The 12,660-nt window shown below is 35.6% G+C and overlaps 1 protein-coding gene across 2 annotated transcripts; it reads left to right on the top strand.

Annotated features, from left to right (window-relative positions):
- The first annotated feature begins 8,124 nt into the window (after positions 1-8,124).
- Positions 8,125-12,161, top strand: LOC145068564 (U4/U6 small nuclear ribonucleoprotein Prp31 homolog). Of its 2 annotated transcripts, none has more exons than XM_079015542.1 (8): positions 8,125-8,281; positions 8,532-8,614; positions 8,827-8,892; positions 8,976-10,006; positions 11,232-11,302; positions 11,430-11,532; positions 11,643-11,718; positions 11,828-12,161. In XM_079015542.1, exons 2-8 carry the CDS (start codon positions 8,612-8,614, stop codon positions 11,933-11,935), a joined length of 1,458 nt encoding a protein of 485 aa, XP_078871668.1. In that variant the 5' UTR covers positions 8,125-8,281; positions 8,532-8,611; the 3' UTR covers positions 11,936-12,161. The 2 variants fall into 2 exon arrangements, with proteins under 2 accessions (XP_078871668.1, XP_078871669.1); XM_079015543.1 differs by having other exon boundaries at positions 8,140-8,281; positions 8,536-8,614.
- The last annotated feature ends 499 nt before the right edge of the window (positions 12,162-12,660 follow it).

Genomic DNA, 12,660 nt, shown 5'->3' with positions numbered 1-12,660 from the left:
ATGATTCCGGGACGTAATCATCCTAAGGGGGAGATAATTGTAACGCCCGCAGATCCGGGCTAGTTAATTTAGAGGCAATAGGGGTCGAAAACGACTATTCGACAAAAGATTATTTATAATAATTAATCTTAACCAAGTTGTAGAATATGTCACATGGTTTCACCGAAATCCGAGTTATAACGAAGAAGTTATGACCCGTCGAAGTTTCACGACGGAACCAGCACGGCACCGAGAAGCGTAAATAGTAAATTTACAATAGAGCGAGATTTAGCCTTAGCAATCTAAACGAAAGTTGTAGAATACGTTAAAACGAGAGCGTCCATAAAAAGAATGCCCAAATCTGACTTCGTATGAGGAAGTTATGATTTTTCGAAGTTTCGGATTAGCAGTATACAACCTGAAATTCGAATATTAGATCGAGCAATTTTTAGCCGACATGACCTAAACGAGAATCGAAGATCTCGTTAAGATTAGCGTAACGAGAAAAAGATGGGTGAAAACAGACATCGGATGAAGAAGTTATGAGAATTTAACGGACCAATCCTGTCCCGGCCTGTTAATAATATAACTTTTAAAATAAAGTCAAAATTAGCCGACGGAGTCTAAACGGTAGTTGTAGAGTACGTTTCTGTTTTCACGTGGATATAAAGAACGTCAAAAACGGAGTTCGTATGAGAAAGATACGAATTTTTAAAGTTGGAAAGTGAATTTGCGAAGCTGATGCATGTACTGATGACGTGGCCTAACTCCCAGTCGTTCAATGAGCTCACTCCGGATTGTGACACGCCACCCCTCGCATTACGCCCAGCGTCCGAAGCTCGGTATGCCCAGCGTACAGCTACACCCCTCGGTCCACAACCAGCCGCGTAGCTCCGGTCTTTATCCAACACATGGCTCGTACGAAGCTCGCTGACGCCCTTATCCGAGGAACGCCCAGCGTAGTCACGGACTATGCCGAGCATAATTCGAGGCCTCGCTGGGTATAAAAGGGGGGCGAGGGTCTCCAACTTTTTCACACATTTTCTCATTCTCTCTCTAAGAGCTTTTTCTCTCTAGCCCCTTTTGAGTCCCCTAAAGTCTAGGTAAACCCCCTAGTACCCGAAGGAAGCCCCGAGGCTCCCGGAGTCCCGAGAAAAAGGGTCTTTCAGTTTCGGAAACGCTGCTCCGAGCAAAGCCAAGTTTTCTTTAAAATCCGCTGTAAGTGAGCTACGATTACGCTATTTTTAATATAGCTTCTAAATAATTATAGTAATGTTATTAGGTCGTTAAAATAATTATTTGGGCTATTATTATGAGTTATATTGAGTGTTATTTAACGCTTATATAATAATAATAATAATAGCTAGACTATTAATTAGTCGTGGTTGACGTTAGACTAAACCCTAGTGGTATTCATACTAGGTTTTATCAAAGGAAAATTGTTGTGAGAATATCGAAGCGTTGTCCGAGTGCTGAATCACCACCTTTCAGGTGAGTGCATAGTTACTTTCATCTTACACATAGATATGAAGTATTTTATATAAATTACGTGTTATGTGTGCATATTACCTGAGTACTTGCTGTCTATGTTGGATGAATGATTTTATACACGTTTTAAATGATTTAGACTGTATATGTATTTTATATCTACGAAAATGTTGGGGTAAGACATGGGTAGATGTAATTGATGAAATATGAGTTGGATGATGAGTGAGAGCTGAAATAGACCGTGAGGTGAGGGTGAGAGGCGGACGATGTGAGAAGTCGTTTTACCAAATGATGGCCCTGTCATTCAGCAGAGTATGGATGACAACCACGGACTATTCTAGACAGTCCAGTGGAACACTAGCAGGCTCGCAACCTGTAGGTGTTGTGAACGATGTGTTCACCGGTGTACTCTAAAAACCCATTGATATGTATTGTGAGTGGACTCTTGAAAACGATATTGTCAATAAAACCCTGGCAGCTGCGCCTAAAGGGCTCTACCGGCAGAAGCGTCTCATAGAGAACCTCATAACCCCGACAGATGCACCTAAAAGGACTATTCCGGCAGATGCGCCCCATAGAGAATGTCACATTTTTGGCAGTTGCGCCTAAGTGACAGAACTAGCAGTTGTGCTTAACAGATGTGTCATTTACAACGATGTAATTCGTACCTATTCCTTAGGATACTCCTTAGGAATGAATGAACAAGAAATAGCTGATTCTTAGGGTAGATCCTTAAGAATAAAGAAGATAATGAGGATGGGTAATTGGGTTAACTGTTTGATGATTAAACATAATAATTATATTATTGTGGGTTGAAAACCCTTTGTACTCACCAGGTTTCCCAACCTAACTCACTCAGTTTATTTATATCACACGTGTTGAGATGAAGTCACATTACACTGAGAGACTTAAAAGAGATATAGATCACTAGTGATAATGAATGTAAGTTCTGTTTATGCTTATGTTTCTGTATTGACGATGACATCCCAAATGTTTTAAAATGAATAAAAATACTTTTCTTCGGAAACGCTTTGATAACGTATTTATCATGTTTTACTGGGAACAAATTCCGCAACATTTTTATTAAAAGAGGTACTCTGATTTTTATAAAGCATAGACAAAATCGGTCTTTTCTGGCCGTGAAAATGGGGATGTCACACAATTGCACCATCATTCACACTCTAAATGGGCTAGAAACCCTAACTCTCAAGGATTAACACCCAAAACTGAAGAAGGATCGAATATATACCTCAATATGAAGTTCTTAGGCTCTGAAATCCACAGAATAGTGCCTTCTTCAACTCCCTCTTGCCTTTGTCACCTTCTTCTTGAAAAAACACCCACACAAGGATCAAAAATGGCCTCTCCTTCCTCACAAACGCTCTAGATCGTTTAGGGTTTCACTCAGGGGTCTGGTAGCCACAATTGGTGGCTATAAGCCCCTTTAAATAGGCCTCAAACCCCGGGGATTAGAGTTTCATTAAACAGTGCAGACTCGCCGAGTCCACTAGTCGACTCGCCGAGTCCGGTCATTAACCCGGATGGAATTCGCGACTCTACTCGGTGAGTCTAAGCATCAACTCGCCGAGTCCCTCCAAAATCTCCAAAATAAATGAATAAATAATGTACCTAGAAATCCGGATGTTACAAAATATGTCAAAATATGTCAATATTACCTACTGCACCTATCCCCGATTAAGGGATATTTAACAAATTTTGTTACACTTACTATGTTTACATTTTCAAGAAATTCAAGAAATATTAATGTGGTAGGTTTTGACATTTTTCAACGTCACGAAAAAAAATTATAATATATGTTTATTATAACAATTTAATTTTCTAAATTTTTTAATTTATATACCAATTTTAATTTTATAATGGGTAGTTACCATGGTTATAAACCAGTATAAATAGAAACTAGTATAAGTATAAATATAAGGGAAAATGACTTAAAATGGTAACAAACTATTAAAATTGTACAAAAATGTGACAACCCGAAATTTCCATTCAGTCAAACCCTAAAAGTCAACCACTTCGTATCATAAGTTAATGTCATTATTTCTTATTTTTAAGAAATTTAAAGTTCGTTTGATTATTTTAATATTATTTTTAAACGAACGGGTGAAAGAAAGTGTCGTCTCGGGTTTTGAAATTTAAAAACCGCAAACGCCTTGCGTCTTTAGAAGTTCCCGGCCAAACTATTATGTTTGGGTCGAAAAATCATTCCAAAAACATAAACTCATGCCTTAAGCATGAGTTTACTCCCCAAAATCTAGTCATTTGTGTTTACTCCCCATTTACTAAAAGAGTAAACTCCAAAAGAGTAAACTCCAAACTCTCTCAAGTATCATCCTAGATTTTGTTTTAGATCTTCAAACTAGTAAGTGTTCTAACCCTTTCAAGTTAGTATATCACTTAATCTAGTGATTATACATCCTTTAATCCATTCATTTATGTGTTTTGACTAGTTTTTCCAAAACACCAAGAACACACACTAGTGTTCTTGGACTTAAAGTTCATTTCAAGCTTCCACAATGTAAGTACTTCTATCCTAGAGTCATTTAAAGCTAGCCATACATGTTTATACCATAGAAATGTCCCAAGAACACCAAGATAAAGGTGTTCACGGTTTTGGGAGGTCCCAAAACCGTAAACACCAAGATTTGGGCCAAAATGGTGTGTTAAGGTGCCTAGATGCTTCACAATGCTTTAGGGACTTGTCTAGATTCATACTTGAAGAGTTTATCACACAAAAAGCACCAAAATCATTCATTTTTATGTGTTTATGGTTTGGGGATCTCCCAAAACCGTAAACACCCTAAATGATGTGTAAAAGTCCCATAAATATCCCACGGTTGTTCCTTATGTCTAAATCTAACCTAGACTATTGCCATGTTTGAGCTAAGGACTTGAAAACCGCCAAATACCAAACTTATGAGTTTAAGGTAGTAAACTCATGGAGAAATGGTCCTTAGACCGTAAACTCCATTTAGGAGTGTTTTGATGCCACACAACACTTCCTAAGGCTAAATCATGAAGTAGGAATGCTTGGAATAGCTTAGAAGACTTCAAAACAACAAATGGTCAAAAGGTTAGGAGTTTACGACCGTAAACTCAAGAGTTTACAACCATAAACTCAAGCGGTGTTGGTCCTTAGGGAGTAAACTCAATTTAAGAGTGTTCCTTGAACCCTAATCATACTAGCCTTTCCCTACAACACTTAGATGCACTCCTTAGCACTTATACAAAGTGTTTGTCATGTCCTAGAGTGTCTTGACTTGTTTATTAGTTGTTTAAAGACTAATTGTTTATATACATATGTCCTCATATGTAATTAGGATCTTTGTGCGTGTTTAAGTCTTCACTTGACACCAAGCACTTATCCGACACTTCCTTCTGATCCACTCGCAACAGGTGAGTTCATACCCCTTAATCAATGTTTTAACTGTTTTTAAATGTTTTATGGGGGGGATACAAGTAGAATCATGCTAGTTATTATATCAATCACTTATGATTAATAAGCAGCATTCAAATGATTGGCTACTCATTAGCCGTTTTACCAAACAGTTTCCTTCAAATGTTTATCATAAACACTTATTATGTTTAAAACTCCTTATTAAACTGTACATTTTACTCTGTATGTTCCATTCAAACTCATTTACAATTGTGTCTCAAACAAATGTTTCCTTATACTTAAACTGTTTTATCAAACCCATGCTTTCAAACCGTTTTATAGATTGACATCAATTCGATCTTTTCTTAGATAATAAAACTTATTTTATGCTTTTATATTATCAATTGCATGCCTATATGTATAGTTATATAAGAAATGTTTAAAAGACTTAGGAAGGCTATCCACCCTATTTCCTTTTTGCGCTTGAGATGTGGTCTGGTGGGACATCGGGTATCCGTCCGAAGGTTGTTTAAATATTAGTTATATATCATATGTACATATATAGTCATAAAGGTCCTTCCAGTTCATCCAATGCCCTTGGGTAGCAAGGGTATACATCCATGTTCATACAGACCAGTTAAATTACTAGTAAGCTACCATATGGGTAGTTTAGGAAGATACTAGAACTATTACTAGAACACGATATCATATAATGAGTCAGTTCATTCATGAGTCAATACTTGCTAGATAGAGAGAACATACATTACAACTAGCACTCACAGTACATTACTATATCTGCTAGATAGAGAGAGAACACACACATTACAGCTAGCACTCGTAGAACGATTAACAATACATTACATATACAACTATACTAGAATAAGAACATATATGATTATACTAGGAAGAGAACATAAACAAACAATACTAGAATGAGTAACAATACATTACATATACATGAATACGTTAACAATTGTGATCCACTGTATCGGAGCATGCCTTCAATGTCATGGCCCGAGTTTTAGCCAGAGTCTCTTGGAGGGAGAGCGTGAGTTTGCGTATAGATCTATACTGGATTGACTATCCTACACCTTGCTGCTAGCTATAGCCGGACCTGCAGGTCTGCGGGTGCCAAACGTCATACCTTTTTACGAAATTTGTCGTTGTTACCTAGTCGATAGTATGGTACAATTAATCACATGATACCTTAATATAAATCCAGTTTAAGGTAGTTAGTACAATAGTAGTTCCTATAATACAACACTTCAGTACTACATTAATTTACCCTTTACATATATTTAGTGATCTTTTCACTTAAACATTTAGTGTACAAACTATATTTTGTTAATGATAGTTACACTTGGGAAAATTACACACTTTTACAAGAAACGAACATTTAGAACAGTTAAGTCTTGGTAGAAGACTACATTCAGAACAGTCGGGTCTTGGTAGAAGGCTACATTCAGAGCAGTCGGGTCTTGGTAGAAGGCTACATTCAGAGCAGTTAGGTCTTGGTAGAAGAATACATTTAGAACAGTTAAGTCTTGGTAGAAGACTACATTTAGAACAGTTAGGTCTTGGTAGAAGACACCCTTATATAATAGTAGGAATCATAGGGATTTCTAGGGTTTTTCAAACGTTTACAGTTGTTTTACAAACCATTTTTATACTTAAAGTTCATATACATTTCCAATACTTACAATTCATATACATACAAATACTTACATACAAATTAAGACACTAAAATACTTATGATCTCACTAGCTTTAAAGCTAATACTCGCTTTCAAAATACGTGTATCCTCAGGTCAATGATAGACAGGTACCGATGCAAGGTTTAAAGAAGATGGAGCTCGTTCAAGACTTATCTTTCATTTTGTTTATACTTTAGTGTCTATTATAATTTGACAGAACATTTGTATTAAAATTTTATTATTAATGCAATGGATGGTGTTGTTGCTTGTTTACTACTTTCATTGTTGTGATACTGTACATGACGTCCTCCGCCCTAGAACGTTTCCGCCGTTCTTGGTTTTGGGGTGTGACAAAAAATGACCATTATTGTTTTTTTAGTACAAAAAATACCAATGAACTATGATTTTGTACAAAAAATACCATTTAACTTTATGTTTTGTTCTTATTTATCCTCATGGTAACCGGGTATTCAAGGTAATCGTCTACCATCATTAATCCATCACCTTCTCCCATCATTTTCATCGAATACCACCCTTATGCCTCCATTATCATCCACCATAAGCAGCTTTACACTATCACCAAACGCCCCACCATCATCCCCTACCATTTACGTGCAAGGCAACCTCCATTCATTTTCTTCACCCTACCTGAACCACCGGACAACACCACTTTCCATCCATGATTCCCACAGTCAACCCCCATAACCTTTACAACCTTCATTCACTATAAACCCCCCTTATTTCTCCATCACAACCACACCCTTTAACCCACCTCCATTACAGCCACCATCAACACCATTCCCTCTCCACTGTTGTCATCCACTGTCACCCCAATTACAGAGCACCCACCTGTTATCGAGCCTCAAACCCACACATTCATCTCCAAAATTCTAGACCCTATACATCGTCCTCTTCACCCTTTAAACCCGCAGAAAACACGAAAAAGAAAGGAGAAGGAAGGGCGGTGATCAAATCAAGAAGGGTGGCCCTTCAAACCTGTAGAAAACATGAAAAAGAAAGGAGAAGGAAGGGTTATGATCGAATCAAAAAGGGTGAAGAGGTGGGTCAAGGGGCATATCTGTAATCGAAAATGGGTGTGAAGAGGGAAGGTCTCAATGATCTATTGGAGGATTGCTTGAAGGCCACTACAATCCCGCTTTTGAAATCGATCAAAGCTCACCGGTGATCAAGCATACTCTTTGATGGCAGATTTCAAGACAGTGCGTAAAGACACCCATCTTGTTGCAACTGGATTTTTGCTTACAACCATGGAGATTCATTCTTCTCAAACATGGTGGCAGGGGAAAGCCCTAGATCATTTCAATTTGGGAGAAATAATGAAGGGGAAAGCCACGAGTTATTCCAAATATATCTTATTTTCTTTATAAATAAAAAACAACTGGGTAACCTACAATAGCAGGAACCTGGTATTTTTATACTAAAATAACAATAATGATATTTTTTGTATAATTTTGATACTTTGTTACCTTTTTAAATCATTTTCCCTAAATATAAATATAAAGGTTATGGTAATTTTGGAATCTTTAAAATATAGTAATATATAAATGGAAAATCGTAAAAGAAGCAAGGTAACTCATTCGCTTCCACCCCAACCAGTCGAGATAACAGAACTCTCGCCGTCTCTTCTTGCTGGGACGATTCACGATCGTTGCTCCGTGTTCCACTTCCGTCAATCGCTTCACCTTTTTTCAAGTTGTATCGTATATGTAAGTTTTCAGTTTTTATTGGTTAGGACTATTTCAAGAATTGAATGTTGAAACCCTAGATTGTTCGATGGAATTGAAATTGTGAATACCAAATCTTTTGATTTAGGTTACTTTAATTATGTATTATTTCTCGTTTCAAATCCTCCTCACATTCCCCGAAAGATATTGCTTTACCTTCGAATTGTAAAGGGAATCGACTATTGAGTGGTGATTCTTTCTACTATTTACAGTTTTATGCATTTAATTGTAGATAGAGTGAAGAAGAACACTTCAAGTATCCAAGTTTCTGCCTTTGTTTCTGATATCTGAGCTACAGCTCTCCACAAAATAATGGTATGGATTCTCTGAAACACTCTTATTCATTTTTTCATGCCTTTTAATCTTTATGTACGCAATTCCTTGTGTGTTTCTTGGTTTAATCTACATTCAATGAGCAACAATATATGCTTCCACATATGATTACAGCTTGAATCAAATAGAGTGGAAACATAACAGGAAAATCTTAATCTGTTCATAACAGAAATTTATTCTTTTTTTTTTTCCAGGCAAACCTTGAAGATTCTTTTCTTGCAGATCTTGAGGATCTATCTGACAACGATAATGAGAACCTGGTGAACATAAACATACGTTTTATCTTAATATCATTTAAAAGTTAAAACTCTTGTTTATTTACAATTTATTTTGTATTCAACAGGATGAAGAAAACGTGGATGCAGAAAACATGGAAGAAGATGTGAATAAAGACATAGCCGATATAGAAGCCCTCAACTACGATGACTTAGACAATGTCTCAAAGCTACAAAAAACACAACGTTACACAGACATCATGAAAAAAGTCGAAAACGCCCTTGAAAAAGGATCAAACATGTCAAACCAATCCATGGTACTAGAAGACGATCCCGAATACCAACTAATAGTCGAATGCAACACATTATCAGTCGACATAGAAAACGAAATCGTCATAATCCACAATTTTATACGCGATAAATACCGATTAAAATTTCCCGAACTCGAATCCCTTGTTCATCACCCAATCGATTACGCACGTGTAGTCAAAAAAATCGGAAATGAAGTTGACTTAACCCTAGTTGACTTAGAAGGTCTTCTCCCTTCAGCCATAATCATGGTTGTTTCAGTCACAGCCTCCACCACAAGTGGGAAGCCACTTCCCGAAAATACCCTCCAAAAAACAATCGAAGCATGCGATCGTGCCCTTACATTAGACGCTTCAAAAAAGAAAGTTCTAGATTTTGTAGAGAGTAGAATGGGTTATATCGCGCCGAATCTTTCCGCGATTGTTGGAAGTGCAGTTGCTGCGAAACTGATGGGGACAGCTGGCGGGCTGACATCACTTGCGAAAATGCCAGCTTGTAATGTGCAGCTTTTGGGTGCTAAAAAGAAGAATTTGGCGGGATTTTCAACTGCTACTTCTCAGTTTAGAGTTGGGTATATTGAGCAAACGGAGGTTTTTCAGACAACGCCTCCAGGGTTAAAGATGAGGGCTTGTAGACTTTTGGCTGCAAAGTCAACGCTTGCTGCGCGAGTTGACTCGATTAGGGGGGACCCGTCTGGGAAACAAGGGAGAATGTATAGAGAAGAGATTAGGAAGAAGATTGAAAAGTGGCAAGAACCACCGCCAGCTAAGCAACCTAAGCCACTTCCTGTTCCGGATTCTGAACCTAAAAAGAAAAGAGGTGGGAGACGATTGAGGAAAATGAAAGAGAGGTGAGTAATTTTATTTAGTGTTTTAGTATAAGCTGATTTGGGTTTTAATCAGCTTTTATTTTTTTAACTCGGAAGGTCCGTACTGTTTGTTTTTGTTGCGTGCTTGGTCCTGTCTTACCTAAAAAGACTATTTTGTCCTTGATTCTTTAATTTATTTAAATAAACACACCCCTAAACCAATTTCCACCTCATCTTACCTTATCTGCCCCACCTTATTTAAATAAATTAAAAAAACAAGGGCAAAATATTCTTTGTAGGTAAGACAGGACCAAGCGTGCAACAAAAACAAACAGTAGGGATCCTCCGAATTAAAAAAATAAATTAGGGACCAAACGTACAAATTACCCCAAACCATAGGGACCATTCATGTAATTTACTCCTACTATATATGAAAGATGAACTTCTAATAAATAGTATACTTTTGTGGTTTTAGACTTTGGCCACAAAGGTTTCTTATTTCAAACTTTAGCCACAAAACTTTCTTTTGTGTTTTGAGACTTTGGCCACAAAAGTTTCTTATTTCAAATTTTGGCTACAAAAGTTTCGTTTGTTTTCAAATTTGGTCCCTAAACTTTTGTATATTTTGGTACTTTCCAGTTTCCACCCCCTAATCATCCAGTTTGCCACAAAAAGTTTCTTATTTCAAATTTTGGCCGTGAAAGTTTTGTATTTTTGCAAATTTAGTCCCTAAACTTTTGTATGTTGGCACTTTCCAGTTTCCACCCCCTTAATCATCCAGTTTGCCACAAAAAGTATCTTATTTCAAATTTTGGCCACAAAAGTTTCTTATGTTTGCAAGTTTGGTGCCTAGACTTTTTGTATGTTGGTACTTTTCACCTCATAATCATCCATTTTACAGAAATAGTCCCTACATTATTCTTCTTTTTCGCAAACCACCCGACATATGTGTCTTTTAATATTTTAGTGTTTTAAAAAGATACACACCTAAAATATCATCATTTAGACGTATTTTAATTTTATTTAAATTATGATTTCTTTTAAGAATTTTACATTTTCTATTTTTGCATGGTTTTATATATATATATATATATATATATATATATATATATATATATATATATATATATATATATATATATATATTTTGTGAAATAACATTGCATTTATATTTTATCACAAGATAGAAGACCTAGTTTTGCTGTTTTTTTCTTCATCCTTTCTTTATTATCATTATTTACTTATTTTTTTTTTTACACTTTAACAGATATGCGATTACAGACATGAGGAAACTGGCAAACAGAATGCAATTTGGAGTGCCTGAAGAGAGCTCATTAGGTAAAAATATTTTATTAAAATAATTTCACCCTCACCTCACCCTATCTTTAACATACACATTCTATTTTTTTTAATTTTTTAATTTTTTTTTAAAATTAAAGTTGGATACTATTTTATTTCATAACAGGTGATGGACTAGGAGAAGGATACGGTATGCTTGGTCAAGCTGGAAACGGAAAGCTTCGTGTTTCAGTTGGTCAAAGCAAACTCGCTGCTAAAGTTGCTAAAAAGTAATTTTTTTATTTTTAAATTTTAATTATTTCATTTTCATTTTTTTTTTCTTGAAAATTGTGTAATGTTAATTTGTTATGGATATGTTTGATTTTGAAATTTTGTTAAGGGGCAAAGATAAACAATATAGTAGTGGTGGGGCTACCTCTGGATTGACGTCAAGTTTAGCTTTCACACCTGTTCAGGTTTTTGGTTTATTTCCCTTTTTAACCCTAAATCATCTATGGTTTCTAAATTATAAGAATAATTTATAATTGAATATTTGTTTTTTTTTTTTTTTTTTTTTTTTTTCAGGGGATTGATCTTATAGATCCACAAGCAGATGCTAATAGACTTGGGAGTGGAACACAGAGCACGTATTTTTCAGAAACAGGAACTTTTTCAAAGATCAAGAGGACGTGAATCAGCTTCAATGCATAATATCTTGTAATCTGTTTTTATTTATTTTATTTTATTTTTTTTAAATGGTTTCATGTCGTTTTGAATCATATGGTTAAAGGGGAATAGGAGTATATGATATGATATTACAGAGTTTTGAACGAGAAAAAGGTTTAGGGAAATTTTGTGTTGTAGGGAGTTTATGTTATTGCCCTTTTATGCAAATATTGAATAGTATATTTTTTTTTAATGAACTTTTTCATTTTTGTTGTAGTATTTTAGGTCTTTGGATAGACTTCAAATATTTATTACTATAATCATTGCTATTTCTTTTTCGAAAAAAAATCTATCTTTTGTTTGTGAAAGTTGGTATTTTTGAAGAATCTGTTAAACTTGTCATCTAGGATTTAAACAAATGACTATATTATGAAGTATTTGCATAAGATGAAAAGCTATATCTGCGAATATGAAGTATTTGCATAGGAAAAACTTTTAAATAATTAAAAACACGAAATTTTAAAAACTTATGTGAATAGTGAATACACATTTTCCTCATTCAGCTCATCTGACAGTGGACATTCCCATTTTGGACAATTGCAAAATGTTAAAACGGCATCGTGTTTGGCTCATTTTGCACTTCCCATAAGTATTTTGTGGGGTGCCTGCGAAATGCATGGTATTAGTATATTCATCAAAAATCTCTATTTTTTTTTTTTTTTGATAATTTTAAGAAAACTTTTACGAAAAAT

The sequence above is a fragment of the Lactuca serriola genome, chromosome 8, assembly GCF_051521515.1.
Source record: "Lactuca serriola cultivar US96UC23 chromosome 8, Lser_US96UC23_V15, whole genome shotgun sequence".
NCBI lineage: Eukaryota > Viridiplantae > Streptophyta > Magnoliopsida > Asterales > Asteraceae > Lactuca > Lactuca serriola.
The sequence above is the reverse complement of the archived record's forward strand: the minus strand, read 5'-3'. Positions and strand labels throughout refer to the sequence as shown.

What these genes read in the sequence shown, in the direction of transcription:
- LOC145068564 (XM_079015542.1), top strand. An exon ending in ACAACGATAATGAGAACCTG is followed by an intron (nt 8,893 to 8,975) that starts GTGAACATAAAC and finishes TGTATTCAACAG; the next exon opens with GATGAAGAAAACGTGGATGC. An exon ending in TAGCTTTCACACCTGTTCAG is followed by an intron (nt 11,719 to 11,827) that starts GTTTTTGGTTTA and finishes TTTTTTTTTCAG; the next exon opens with GGGATTGATCTTATAGATCC.